Source organism: Peromyscus eremicus, chromosome 1 (assembly GCF_949786415.1).
Source record: "Peromyscus eremicus chromosome 1, PerEre_H2_v1, whole genome shotgun sequence".
Taxonomy (NCBI): domain Eukaryota; kingdom Metazoa; phylum Chordata; class Mammalia; order Rodentia; family Cricetidae; genus Peromyscus; species Peromyscus eremicus.
This window is the reverse complement of record NC_081416.1, coordinates 154,856,888-154,872,200: the sequence shown is the minus strand read 5'-3', so window position 1 is coordinate 154,872,200 and position 15,313 is coordinate 154,856,888. Positions and strand designations below refer to the sequence as shown.

Sequence of the window (15,313 nt, the reverse complement as noted above, 5' to 3'; positions counted from 1 at the left end):
AATGTCTATATTGTTCATTTTCTCTGATTTTAATATACATATACATACATACATACATATATACACATACATACATACACACACACACACACACACACACACATCTTTTTTTTTGAGACAGGGTTTCTCTGTGTAGCCCTGGCTGTCCTGGATCTAGCTCTGTAGACCAGGCTGGCCTTGATCTCACAGAGATTGGTCAGCCTCTGCTGGGATTGAAGTCATGTGTCACAACGCCTGGCTTTACTTTGCATATTTGAGATAAAGTGTGAGTAGAAGCTTCCTACTATCTGCCCAAGGCCTGAGCAACAGTCTTGAGAAACTCATCAGAATCCCAATTCTCTCACCCCAGGACCACTGCTGGCTGCTGCTGGCTGCTGCTGGCAGTGGTGGCCTTTCCAGTTCTTCCACTGGTCCCCACAGCAGTGGTTCTGGAGAGGAGGGGACTTTGCTCCCACCAGGCGGGGCTTGGTATAGCAATGTGTAGGGAAATGACTGGCTGCTAAGGGGGGCGGGAGATCAGCATCAAAGGACACAGAAAGTTGGCCCTTTGGTACACTATCTGCAGTCAGCGCCCCAGCACATGGTTACCCGTGATAAAGTCCTAGTGCAGAGCAGCAGGTCTCACAAATCCAATGCTTTCCGAATCCTCACCAAGGCTGAGCATGAGCTTCTGACTCGGTGAGTCTGGAGTGCAATGCATATCTTGAATTTCCTAGTTCACTGCTGCTGATGCTTCTGCCTGCCTGGGGACCACGTGTAAGAGCCAAAGCTCTAGAGCATGCTTTATTTGCTCCCTAAACCCTTCCTCAATCTTATCACCTAGTCCTTAACCAGCTTAAAATAATTCATCAAATTTCAACAAGTAGTGGAGAATTCAGCCTACACCCAACCCCCACACCCCCCCACATACACGCACACACACACACATATGCACACATATACACGTAGACACATACACATGCATACAGACAGGCACACACACACAAATGTACATACACACACATGTGCATATGCATCTATACACACACACAGAGTCAGTCCTTGTTCCCATATAGTCCTGTTTCCACAGCTGTAGTAACAGAACAATGCTGAGCTTGCAGGGGTTTAACCCTCATAATTCCATGTTAAGGTGACGCTGCCAAGCTGCTTATTAAACATTTACCTTGTTTCACTTATTTACATCCAAGAATAAAATTCCGGGGGCTGGTGGGCCCTGCCTGTAAGGGCAGCTGCTATGACAGGACACGGACTATCAGATGCAGTTCCCAAGTGTAAAGTCTTTTGTTCACAATCACTCATGTTACAGTAGAAGCAGGCCCGTCTGGAGGCCGAGCTGCGGGCAAACTCTCTCTTGAACACCCTGCCAAATCAGGGCCTCTGCACAGTAACCTCCAGTCCACTGCTCTAACTTAAAATGCACATACAAATATCAAAAGTGTGTTTGTTTTGTTTGAGCTTGGTTTTGGTTTAAGAAAGGGCAAGAGAGCTGGATGGTGGTGCACACCTTTAATCCCAGCACTCGGGGACACACACACACACACACACACACACACACACACACACACACACACAGAGAGCCAGGCGGATCTCTGTGAGTGTGAGGCCAGCCTGGTCTACAGAATGAATTCCAGGACAGCCAGGGCTACAGAGGAAGAGGGAGACAGACAGAGAGAGAGAGACAAGAGTTCCGCTGGATTAAGTATTCTGTGCTATTTTCCCAGGCCCACAAATCTCAAAGACATAACAAATGAATCACCAAGTGGAAAAATTATTGATGACAGTGTCTCTGAGGGGTGCCCTGGCCCTTTCAAGTCAGTTAAAGGAGACTACGACATTTTTCTCCACATCACTACAGTGTCTTCGGGGTGGGGAGAGGGTCGATCTTTCCTTCCTTGTCTTGTTTTGTTTAGGTCTCACTGTGAAGCCCAGGCTGGCTCTGAAGGCTGGCTCCTCCCAACCCAGACTCTCAGCGTTGAGATTACTGTGGGTACCACCACACCTGGCCCCAGAGATGAACTACAGTGTTTATTCCATGTGTCCAGCTCCCGTGAAAGCATTTAATGAAATGTACAGGTTAACATTGGTGCTATCTTAAAACCTCTCTCTCTACATAAACCAATTTTTCCTGCCTTATTTGTTTCAAAATAGGTGTGAAAACATTTTCAGAATCTGCTTCCAGAAGAGCTGACACTAAAGGGATGGCTTTTTCTAAGTTAGTTTGTTTGTTTGTTTTCCTCTTTTAGGAATGGCTTTCATACCATAAGGCTTGACCTCTAAAAACTCCAAGTTTTTAAAGACCGTTTTTCCTATCAATGGCCCCTCAACAAGATTCAAAGGAAGTCTTTTCCAATGCCACAAGCACTCTGCTTCCAAACAAAGGATGAGTGAGTCGGCCTTACCTTACAGCACAGGTACAGCAGGGTGACTATGGGCACCGAATACCGCATGACCCAGATCTGTGGACAAAGACTCTGGTAAGATCACATCTCTCTGGGCTCTTCGGCCTCCCAGTCTGGCTTTGTTCACACACACCGTTTGAAGACAGCAACAAAATCAAACAAACTGAACGAAGTGTCGGTCTCCAGTCTGTCAAAGTGAGCTGAGTGAGGCACCCTGCCACCTAATGAATGCAGAGAGGGCAGAGTGGTTCACGGCTACGGGCTGCCCAGCTCTATCCTGGAGATGCCAGTAAACGATCTTTAGGAAAATGGCTTATAGTAACAACTGCAATTCTGGACAATGGAACTACTGGCGAGTTTTAATTTTGCTTTTTTTGTTTTTTACTGCATTCCTAAGTTCTGTGTATAGTGAACATATCCGACATGTAGAAATATAAGTGACTCAAAAATATAATTGACAGGGCCAGGCAGTGGTGGCGCACGCCTTTAATCCCAGCACTTGGGAGGCAGAAACAGGCGGATCTCTCAGTGAATTCAAGGCTGGTCTGGTCTACAGAGCAAGTTCTAGGACAGTTAGGGCTGCACAGAGAAACCCTGTCTCAAAAACAAAGCAACAGCAACAATCCAGATTTTGTATCTACTCTACATGACACCTGGCACCTACTAAACCCTGACAGAGAAGAAACTCTACGGCTCACTTCCACCTGGATGGACAAGGACAGCACTGACCCTCTTTGGGTTACAGAGATGAACCAGCCTCAGGAGCAACTCCCAGATCTCAGAGCTGCACAGGCCAAACGATGCGAACACACACATATGGGAGGTCCACAGGTACTTCATCCTGAAACGGCAGAGAGAAGGACGTCACAGAGCCTGCTGTGTGAGCGTCTGTCAGTGCAAGCAAGCCAGGGGGCCAGGGAGGGAAGCTCCCACACGCAAGATTGTCCTGTCAATCTGCGCAGAGGCCGGAGGGTTACTAATCCATTCCGTCACTTTCTAGGAGCACTCATGTAAGTAAGCCATTGGAGAATGTTCACAACTAAGGAAAACACCAGCAGTGACATTTCACAGAGGGAAGAGAATACATGAAGGCAGATGTATGGGGACAGAATCATCAACAAGGTGATGCCAGGTTCTGAATCCTGCTGCTAGACAACATCAATTAAAGAGCCATCAAGTTAAATCAAAGAAATCAGCAGAGATGGAAGTACCTCATCGTACTCAGCGCCAGGACCCCGAACAGAATGGTGTGGATTAAGTTGTAAGCGGCTTCTGGTTTCAGGTCAACTGCACACTTTCTTGTCTGACCCATGGGCTGCAGACTCGCGGAATCACTGGAGAAAACAGCAAATGAGCAACGTCAAAGCCGGATGTGTAGCTTTGATTTAGGTGGACCTTGTTATTTCCCCCACAAGGGAACAAATCAGCATCCATCAGTGTGGGATTTGAGACTTATGTCATAATATAAATGCATCAGCAATTAAGCAACTACAATTTCACAGAAGATTTTAAATAAAAATGTAAACAGATTCAATTCTTTCAAGAACAACAGGAACAAATCCTCTGGAGATGCCTGAAATGGGAGAGCTCTGAATTCAAGGCCAAGGCCAGCATGTTCTACAGAGTGAGTTCCAGGACATACATATTTATTTATCTATGAATTTTTAATTCAGTTAATGGATCAAGGGGCATTTCACCTACCAATGCCTCATTATTTATATCCAATAGATGAATGTTGTTATTATTAAAACGATGCTCCAGTTACACAATTGGACAGTGTGAATGTTAAACACCCAGTAGAAAAAACACTAACTCTTAATATCATTTAACTGTGTTCTTATTTATCCATCTATTTTCTTTACTTACTTATTTTTGAACGAGGTCTTACTACGTAGCTCCAGCTGGATTTGAACTCAGTTCTCCTGCTTCAGTTTCAGAGTGCTGGGATTACAGGTGTGCACCACCGGGTCCAGCTGCAGGAACTGTTTCTCGATCCTTTTTGTTTTTATTTTATATGTACGGGTGTTTTGTCTGCATGTATGTGTGTGCACCATGTGTGTGTACCACATGTATGTCTGGGTCCCTTGGAATCCAAAAGAGGGCAATGGATCTTCTGGGATTGGCCGTGAGCCACCATGTGTGCACTGGAAATTGAACCAGTCTCTTAACTTCTGATCAATCTCTCTGGCCCCAGTTTTAAAACATTTAAAAAGGAAATTAGAGATTGGCTAATTTCTAATTGGAGAGATGGCTCAGCAGTTAAGAGCACTGGCTGCTCTTCCAGAGGATCTGGGTTCAATTCCCAGCACCCACACGGCAGCTCACAACTGTCTGTAACTCCAGTTCCAGAGGACCTAACACCCTCTTCTAGCCTCTGAGGGTACTGCAAGCATGTTATATAGGCACAATACACATACACATTAAATAAAAGTAAATAAACATTAAAAAAAAAAAGAATCAACCTTTGACCACTAGTCAGCACACATTAAGAAACTACCATTCTTTAATTAACAGAGTGCTTTTCCTTGAAAACCTCCTGAAACTTCTAACAGGTAGATGAGGACCCTCTAATGCTGCAGTTCTCAACCTGTGGGCCGCAAGCCCTTTGGGGGTCCAATGACCCTTTCACAGGGGTTACATCTCAGATATCCTGCATATCAGATATTCAAATTACAGTTATGAAGTAAGAAAATAACTTTGTGATGGGGTCAGCACAGCATGAGGAACTGTATTAAAGGGTCGCAGCATTGGGAAGGTTGAGAACCACTGCTCTATTGCCTGCATTTACAACCATACAGCAGGCCAGCCTCCAGACAGAGCCTCCAGACTCACGGTGACCCCAGCGGACTCTGCCCTTGCTCTGGACAGTCTCAGCTCTGTCCTGTCTTCACACCTGTGTCTCTTTAGTCACACTAATTGTGCCATCTAGAAGAACTTTCCTGTTCCAGGGGGGCTAAGGTTTTTCTTGAGCCAGTTTATAACAGATGAAGTATTTTCATAGTTTCTTTCTCAAGAAGATTTCTATCTATGTGTCTGTGTGTGAGGACTCCTGGAACTGGCATCACAGGAGGCTGCGAGCCACCCACCACGGGTGCTGAGAACTCAGGTCTTCTGGAAGAGCACCAAGCGCCTGTATCCGCTGAGCCATCTCTCAGGCCCTGCTTTATTCTTAGTAACCACAAGGCTGCAGTGATCTGGACTCACTCTTACCACAGTTCTTGTGACTGGGAATCACAGTTCACCAGCATTTTAAGTAGCCATGGAACTACACCGAGAAGGGGCTTCCCTGAGAACTCCATTAAGCTCTCACAAATGACAGTTGAGTCAACTTTTTAATTTTCTTTCAATGAAACATGATTGTAAATGTAAAACCCATCAGCATGGAGGGAAGTATTCTATGAGTCTTCCAAAAAACCTTCGTGCTCCCTGATGCTTTCTTCTGTAGCGGGGAGATGTGCTAAGTCTTAAACACAGCCATGAGTACATAAAAGTTTCAGTAAACACTCATAATTATGGTCCATACCAACTTTATGAGCTTTCAAATGAGACCCAAGGGAACAAACCAACAATAACTATTCTTCTGGTACCGGGAATCAAACCAGGGCCTCAGGCATGCTAGACAAGTGATATACCACTGGGCCACTTGTCTGGACCTAATTTTCCCTTGTTATTTTGAAACAGGGCCTAAGTTGTTCACATTGTCCCTGAACTCATTTTAGTGTAGGGTGGCCTTGAACCTGTGACCCTCCTGCCTCGGCCTCCTGAGTAGCTAGGCTTACAGGCCTCTGTCACTGTGTACAAAGTTCTCACTTGAGAACCATGTGATGGAGTTACCGGAAAAAAAAAAAATCATACACAAACAAAACACCCCTCCCGCCCCCCACATTTTCAGTCATTTCACTATTTTGTATGGTGCTACATTATAACTCTCACTGGTAGCCGGACCCAGGCTGCATGTGTCTAATCTAGAGGAAGAAAGAAAAAAGTCCCAGGGAACTAATCATTGAAACCACGCCAGACCTGTGACCTGACAGCAGCAGCACCAGCTAGTGACAGCTAACGCCCACGAAAGGGTCTTGGCACGAGACACTACTTCCGGTACTTACTGTGGTTCTTCACACTGTTACACAGCAGCCTCACTGAAGAGCTTCTTTACATGAAAGGAGATAGAAGAACCGGCGGGTCACCCAACTCGCCAGAGATGGGCACACCCAAGCATGCTGGCCGGACAGGGCCGCAGCCCACGCTGCACTGCATGCACTTTTGAACATGAACAGGTGTGTTCATCTCCCGCTGTGTTCGCCGTTCCGTTCGTATTTTCACCCTCCCTCCCTCCCTCCCCCGCTCCTGTCCAGAACAACGTCACTAAAGCAGGAGCGTTAAGAAGGCCTACCTGAGGTTATGAAAGGCAACCACCGAAGCCGTGATCACTGTGACCAACAAGACGAACACGTATGCGTAAAACAGCAGTGTCTCCGAGAGCCTGTGGAATGTGTTGAGAGGCAGGAGGCCGAAGGCTTCTTCACACAGGTAGAGATTCGCATCGAAGTCCCTGGGGAAGAAGGGAGGCAGGGGATGTTACACCCGAGACGAGGCAAGGGGACGCAGGGGAGAGGGGATGCTTTGGGGCTTCAGGCTAAACAGCAGGCAGTCTGAGGCCAGTCATACCTGGTGGCTCCAAACCCAAACTTGGCCTTCAGAAATTTAAAGATGTGCTCGTCTGACTTCAGGTTCAGAATTTTCTATTAGGAAAAGAGAAAAGGAGATGAGTGAGAGTGTCTCCCTGACAGCCTGTGATGGAAACAGCGCAGAGGAGCAGTCCCGAGCTCTCACCTCCGCCCCATTGCCTCTCCCCTTCTAAGGGTGATCCTTTATTCAAACAGCTGCATGAATTCAACATGCAAAGTAGAACAAGGAAAGGTGACCTTTTTCGTTTTGTATCAGAAAACATCAACAAAATGATCTGAAATCTCAAGCAGGTGCACAGCCCCTGTGGCTTTCAGGATTCAGTCATTCAGATAACTCTGGACAGACGTGACCCTAAGGTGTAGATGATCCCAACTCCAGTGTTCACCATTACATACTGTAATTTTAATTTCTGTAATTTTATTTTTTATTTACGAATTATAAAAATCCACATAATACAAACAGGTGGCTCAGGTGGTTAAAGAGCCTGTCCCGCCCTTGCAGAGGACCTGAGCGGGGTTCCTAAGCACCCCAACAGAGCAGCTCAGAACTGTGTGTAACCCCAACTTCAGGGGATCTGATGCCCTCTTCTGGCCTCCATGGGCACCGCACTCATATGTACAATCCCTGCTCCCCACATACGCATCATTAAAAACAACAAAAATAAGTTTTTTTTTTTTTGAGACAGGGCTCCTCTGTGTAGCCCTGGCTGTCTTGGAACTCGCTCTGTAGACCAGGCTGGCCTCAAACTCACAGAGATCCACCTGCCTCTGCTTCCCAAGTGCTGGGATTAAAGGGGTGTACCACCAACACCCAGGAAAAATAAAATCTTAAAGACAAAAATGGGGAATATCAGATAAAGAAAGGCAGAAAAAAAATAAGATGAAGTCACAATTGAGAAAACAAAATATATTCATTAACAATGAGGCAAAAATGTGGCTTGTGCCCCTGAGCAGCAACTCCAACTACTTGGAGCAAGGGAAATGCTTCCTGTGGGTCCAGTATGTGCAAGGAGTTTCACAGACTGCTTTTTCTCTTATATTTTTGGTTGTGAGCCTAGCCTTTAACGACTGAGCCATCTCTCCAGCCCCAGACTGCTTTTTCTAATTTGCTGTTGTAGGTCTCTGCTGAAACACTCAGTGAGGGTCGATCAATAGACTCTTATCCTTTGGAGTGTCAAAAAAACAAAGTCTAGGCTCAGAGGTCTCTACTGGTTAAATCAAAGAGCGGAAGGATCACTGAGTCTGCCAAGCGGGAATGTGGAGGAGCCTTGCACATGTAAGCTGTGAGTGAGCGCAGTCAATCCCTGCTATTATCACAGACAATGGCTTAGGGAATCCATAGTCCAATCTTCAACGTAGTGTTTGCATACAGACGTTCTTCTGCACTCTTTTTTTAGGGGAGGAGGGGGCAGTTCGAGGTATTGGACTTAGGGCCTTTGCACATGCTAATAAGCAAGCAGTCTACTGCACTGCTAGCTGCACAGGCTGGCCTTGAACTCAGGAACCTCCTGCCTCAGTCTCCTAACTGCAGGATTACAGGAATGCACCACTACCGTGCTTGTCTTTCTGTAGACCTGAAACTAACTCTAGATTACTTACAATATCAAATATAAAATAAATGCCATATAAGTGTACTGTATTATTTAGGAAATGTAAGACAAAAATCTATACATGTTCAGTATAGGCACATTTTCTGTTTGTGTGTGTATGCATGCAGTGCACATGTGTGTGTGTGAAGGCCAGATGTTAATGTCAGGCGTCTTCCTTCACCTTAATATTTGAGACAGGACCTCTCAATGAACCTGGAACCCACTGATTCTGGTAGACTGGCTGACCAGTGAGTTCCAGGGATATGCCTGTCTGCCTCCTGGGCACTGGGATTACAGACACATGCTACCATGCCCAGCCTTTCCTATGGGACCTAAGGATCTGAACTTAGGTCTTTGTGCTTGGGTGGTTAAACACTTTACCAACTGAGCCATCTCTCTGGCTCCTTTTCTGAATAATTTTGAGTCCTCCAATTAGGAAACTGTGGGTATGATACAGAGTTTCAGACATAGTGGCAGCCAGGCAGTGGTGGCACACACCTTTAATCCCAGCACTCGGGAGGCAGAGGAAGGTGGAGTTTCTGTGAGTTCAAGGCCAGCCTGGTCTACAGAGCAAGTTAGTTCCAGGACAAGGTGTGGCTAGACAGAGAGACCCTGTCTGGAAAACCCAAAACCAAACCAAACCAAACCAAACCAAACCAAAATAGAAAAGTGGCATGTTCATTGTGGTTCACTGACTAATTTTTTTTTTTTCCTGTTTGACAGTCAACAGGGAGAAGAAAGAGACTGCTGTTCTCCTCTGAGGGGAAGGAAGATGTTTACAGGTGTCTCTTCTGCTAGACCAGCCTTGCTTAAAGACAAGTGGGAGCTCGGGAAGCCAGCTCAGCAGTTAAGAGCACTGTTTGCTCACGCAGAGGACCCAGGTTTGACTCTCAGCACCCACATGGTGGCTCACAACCATCTGGAACTCTGGCTCAGTGGACCTGATGCCTCATCCTGGAGCACCAGACACACATGTGGTGCACAGACACACATGTAGGCAAAACACCCATATACATAAAATAAAAATAATAAAATTAAAAACAAAAACAAACAGGGCACCAAGGTCCAAGAGGTATACCCTGAGGGAAAGCCTGCCCTCAGACAAGCAGTAAACAAAGCTATGCCATAGAACACTCAATCAAAATCCTAGTAAAGGCAGGCATGATGGTGCTCACCTTTAATATCAGCATTCGGTAGGCAGTCAGGGAGAGCTCTGTGAATTGTAGCCTATTCTGCACAGTGACCAGGTTACTAAATGAGTTATTCTACTATCTAGTTATTTTTTTAATTTATTTTGGTGGTGGAAATAGAACTCAGGGCTCTGTACATGCTGAGTTCATACATGCCCACAATGGCATCCCAGCCTCGGGTTGTTCATTTTAACTTAGCAAAAATGAACTCACATCTTCTTTTGAACAAAAAAAAAAAAATCTCAATAAAGCCCACCTTGTGGGGCATGGTAGTGCACACCTGTAGTCCCAGCACAGAGGTGGCTGAGGCAGTGGGATGGGGAGTTCAAGGCCAGCTAGGTTACACCGTCTCAAAAACCTCCCAAACAAAACAAATAGAAAATGATCATTTAAAAAAATACCATGGTGCTCATAGTAAATAGTTAATGTTTTTAAAGTTGAGCCTTCAATCTGATGAGCTCAAGGACAGACACTGCACTGGCTAGTTTTAGGAGAGGAGGGAGCCTCAATTGAGAAAATGTTTCCATAATACCGGACTATAGGCAAACCTGTGGGGCATTTTCTTAATTAATGATCGATGGGGGAAGGCCCAGCCCACCATGGGTAGGGCCATCCCTCAGCTGCTGGTCCTGGGTTCTGTTAAGAAAGCAGACTGTGCAAGTCATGGGGAGCGAGTCAGTAAGCAGCACCCCTCTATGGCCTCTGCTCCAGTTCATGCCTCCAGGTTCCTGTCCAGTTCCTTCCCTGGCTTCTCTCAGTGGACTGTGACTGGGGATGTGTAAGGAAAACAGACCCTCTCCTCCCCAGTTTGCCTTTGGTCATGGAGTTTCATGACAACAACAGGAACCCTAACTAAGACAGATAGCATCCACAGTGATTTCGATGAGATGTCCTCCACAGTCTCGGGCACTTAGACCCTTGGTCCTTAGTTGGCGGCACGGTCTGAGGAGGCTCAGGAGGTGCAGCCTTGCTGGAAGAAGTGTGTTGTCAGTGGGGTGGGCTTTGAGAGTGTAAGGCCTCACCCCACTCCCAGTTTGATCTCCCTGTTTCTTGCTTACAGTTCAGGATGTGAGCTCTCAACCTGCTTGGCTCACCATCACGGACTCTAAGCCTCTGGAGCCACAGGCCCTAAGAAACTCTTCTCTGAATTGCTTTGTCATAGCGACAGAAAAGTGACTAATAAGGATGTATCATGAAAGGGAAGAGAAATGAATAATCAAAACCAACAAAACCAAGTGTGGCCCTTGCTAGGTCAATCAATCATGACTCAGGGATTCAAGTACGCTTTATAAAAAGAACTATTTCTAATTAAAAGTTCTAAGCTTATCTTCAATCCCATAAATACATTTCAGAAAGGATTCAATCTCACTTATTAACTTACCTTAATAACGTTGTTGAGAAAAAGTGTCAAACAGAAAACTAGAAGTAAATGCAACAATAGTTTTCCAATCCTAGTCAGGAAGGTCCCAGTTTTTAGGTTTTTCTAGAAAATGAAGGAACTGTGTTTTAATTTTTAATGAACATTTAAATATACTTTAATGTTAACTATAACTTCATAATCACGAGAGATTACTCAAAGATTTAAAGTGTTGGCTCATGTAACACACATACACGTGCAGACAAAACCTATTCATGGGGACTTTTTCTTTAGTAACTTTACATGTGACATGAAAAGGGGGGATATCGGTGGTTAAAGTCAAAGCAGGGAAGAGGGTGAAAAGGTGGGGGGGGGCTGGGGAGATGACACCAAGAATGTATGAAAAAGCCTTGTGGAACCTACTAGTTTGTAAGGTAATTTAAAGATGCAATTAAATAAAGGAGATGGAACAGAGGTCACCTGCATGGGTGAACAGGCTGTCCCTAGAAGACATAGGTTGTTAAATGAAAACCCTGGTGGGAACACATGAAGACCTCCCTATGAGTTACTGGATAGGAAGGCCCCAGCAGACCCTAAGAAAACACAAATTCTTGGCTGCCCACTGTAACAGTCCTTAAGGCCCTACATGGTGAACACAGGGGTTGTGGAGAAACCAAACTGGAACTGACTGCTGGGAGACGCCCTCTCAGCAGGCAGCTTTCACGGTACAGAAAGGTGCTATACAGGATACTAGGTGGGTGGGGTGGGGGCAGGGAAGTCATCAATGATCTTACCTAGCACTGACCCTGCAAATAAGGCCTAGAGAGCCACACAATCAAAAATAGATTTTATAGGGCTGGAGAGATGGCTCAGCAGTTAAGAGTGTGTACTGCTTTTGCCGAGGACCCCAGTTTGGTTCCCAGCACCCAGTGTAAGCAGCTCACAACAGCATGTAACTCCAGGTCCAGGGGATCTAGTGACCTCTTGTGTCCTCCATAGGAATTGCACTCATGTGCACATTCACCACACACACACACACACACACACACACACACACACACACACACACACCACACACACACACACACACACACACACACGCAGGGCTCAAGATGAAAATCTTTTTAAAATAAATACAGTTTATAAAAATTTAAAAAGTCCTACCTGAAGTTTTCTTACAATTAATACCGAAAGGTTAAAACTGATGAGCAGCGATCCCAGAATCATGGAGTTAAAAAACTGAAGCATGCAGACGAGGAGCAAGCAGCTTATCTGTATGCCGTACAGCCAGGTGGCCTGCAACAAAGATGACACCAGGGAGATTTCATCAGGAGACCAAGCCACGGTGACACAGTGGTCACATTTCAGGTTACAAGCAATGCAGAACATGAACCTAGCTCCAAGAAACATCATCTATAAAAGGACACAACGTTGTTTGAATTTCACTTGTTTTTGACTTTTACTGACAGAGAACGTTTTAAAGATTTTTATTTAATTGTGTGTGTTCACATGAATTTGACCATGTGTGTATGCAGTGCCTCCAGAGGGCAGAAGAGGGCGTCAGATCCCTTGGAGCTGGAGTTACATGCAGTTGTGAGCCACTGGATGTGGGTGCAGGGTGCTCGTGAACCACTGAGCCATCTCTCCAGCCCAGTAACAGAACATTTTAAATTTTGTGACATTAATGAAAAGGGAAACAGAGGGGTAAATGTTACTTGGGGAAATGACAAAATGTGATTCATAATTTCCAGTTTTCTTCCCAATTCTTTTTATAATTAGTATCTACAACCAACAGTCAGGACTTTATCTCTTCCCATTACCTTCCAGACCATCCACGTCAGGACCGTGTCATGCATGACTTCATTTAGTTTGTATTCATCCCCAGTTAAGTCTGAAAACCCACATGACAGCTCACAACTGCCTGTAATTCCAGCTCCAGGGGATCCAACACCCTCTTCTTACCTCTGTGGGCACTGCATGCATGTGGTACACATACATACACACAGGCAAACACTTATACATGTAGAAAAAAATAAGCAAATCTTTTTCAAAGCAAGTTGATAGTTTTTCAATTTCATACTCACACAGACCTATGGAAAATAACAGTTTTGTTCAGCAGACCTGACCTCCCTAACGGTTCACGCTTTTAAAACTCAAAGGAAACTAATCTGCTTCACACATGGAGAAGTGAGGCCCCGAGCTCTGTTGATGCCTGGTGTCCCCAGGAACACAGGGCAGAGGATGCTAGTGGTTTTCAGGATTACAATACACCTTACTGTACACAGACAAACAGGAAACGGAAGAGTAACTGATAGGAAGGCAGAGTCAAGAGTTGAAACCCAACGCCATTACTGACGGAGGCAATGCAGGTTCAGATGGCACCTCCCATTTCATACAAACCACATACTCCACACTGTACAATCTTCGCATGCCAATGACCATTCTGTGAAAACTTAAACTTCAGAACACTGCATAACTGTGTAGGTCTGATTCTGAAATCTACCCCACAGAGGCTTCTGTTTGTAAGGCTTGGAGGGGAGAATTACATACATGTATACAGTGCATATGAGTATATCTAGCCTGTTTCTATCTTATGTCCCCCAATATGCTCCCTCCCAAATTCAGGTCTTTTTAATTTTTTCCTTTTTGGTTTTTCAAGACAGGATTTCTCTGTGTAGATTTTGGTGCCTGTCCTGGATCTTTCTCTGTAGACCAGGCTGGCCTCGAACTCACAGAGATCTACCTGGCTCTGCCTCCTGAGTGCTGGGATTAAAGGCGTGCGCCACCGCCACCCAGCAATTTTTTCCTTTTTGACAGCCCACTAACCAGTTAGTACTGCTCATAGGTGTGTAGGTGTGAGATATCCATCACAGCGTGCAAGACCTACCAGGGCCACTTCCTCAGTAAAGAATGACTCTCCCTCCCTTATTAACTATCCACTGCCTGCGGCCACTGAGGGTGGGGGTTGAGGCCAGGATTTCAGCTGGCTTGATCTTTTGTAGTCTTGTGCAGGCAACCATAGCTGACAGGTCAATGAGCTGAGTCTCTGGGAGATGAGGCCCAGACATGGAAGGCGTTCACTGGCATCAGGCCTTCGCAGCTATGCACAGCTCTGGCTCTGATCCTCGATTCTGTTCCCTGCCTGCTGACTCTAATGCTGCCTTGTGCTCTGGACACCACAGAACCAACCCATCCCATCACCATGTCTTCACCAAGATAGACGGAAATCTCTCTGCAGTCGTGGAACAAAACAAACCTTTTATTCTTAACTTGTTCTGTCCCTGCAGTAGGAAAAGTCACTATGATCACAGTGTTTCACTACAGGCCATTTTGACACAGCTACATGATGTGGGTATACCTGCCTTAAATGTTTTTTAAATTTATGTGTATGAGCCTGACCGTATGCACTCCAGCTCCTTCCTCCCCCCAACCGGAGGCACTCTTAACATCTATCTCCCTTCCTCTTCACGTCCTCTCCACTGAGTGAAATGTGTGCTGCTTGCTGGGATGCCAATTCATCTAGCGCAGGGAGCCACAGCTGCGGTGAGTTCATGGTGAGGTGGCCATGCCATGTCTCACAGGCCTCCTGCCCATCCTCCCGCTCTTACATTCTTTCTGCCCTCTTTTGGGAGAAGGGGATTGGGACGGGGTCCCTTTAGGGCGAGCACTGGGTATCAGGTGTTTTTCTGACTATGAAGTTTCTTAGTGTTCCAACCTCGGCAGTGGATACTCTGCTGGCAGGGAGGGAAAGGATGTCATGACAGCTAAGTGGGGGCTGAAGTCAGGCTCCCCATGTGGCCTGTGGGAGATGGTGGAAACTCCAGATTTCCTGACATTGCCCTGACAGGAAGCAGACGTGCTTCAGCAGAGCCGGGTGAGGGCAAAAATCCAGGCACTCCCACCATCAGCTGCCGGCAGAGGCGGAAGTGGAACTGCATGGGTTTGGAACGTGTTGGCCGCCATGAGCTGTTAGTTTCTGTCTTGCTAAGTTTTCTCCTTTCTGGTCCTTTGCTGCAGAGAGTGTTTTCTTGTGCTTTTCTGTCTGAATCTACTGCTATTTCTGGGTTTCTGATTTTTCAAGTGTCTACTC

General features: G+C 45.8%; 1 protein-coding gene across 1 annotated transcript in view; it reads right to left on the bottom strand.

Moving 5' to 3' along the window:
- Dpy19l3 (dpy-19 like C-mannosyltransferase 3) overlaps nt 1-15,313 on the bottom strand; it is a 68,362-nt gene that overhangs the window by 15,931 nt on the left and 37,118 nt on the right. Inside the window, exons 9-15 of the mRNA XM_059274804.1 lie at nt 12,388-12,519; nt 11,248-11,349; nt 7,068-7,141; nt 6,793-6,951; nt 3,611-3,733; nt 3,129-3,240; nt 2,400-2,456 (exon numbers count right to left, since the gene is read on the bottom strand). Coding sequence (XP_059130787.1) covers nt 2,400-2,456; nt 3,129-3,240; nt 3,611-3,733; nt 6,793-6,951; nt 7,068-7,141; nt 11,248-11,349; nt 12,388-12,519 — 759 coding nt within the window. The remainder of the gene's footprint in view (nt 1-2,399; nt 2,457-3,128; nt 3,241-3,610; nt 3,734-6,792; nt 6,952-7,067; nt 7,142-11,247; nt 11,350-12,387; nt 12,520-15,313) is intronic.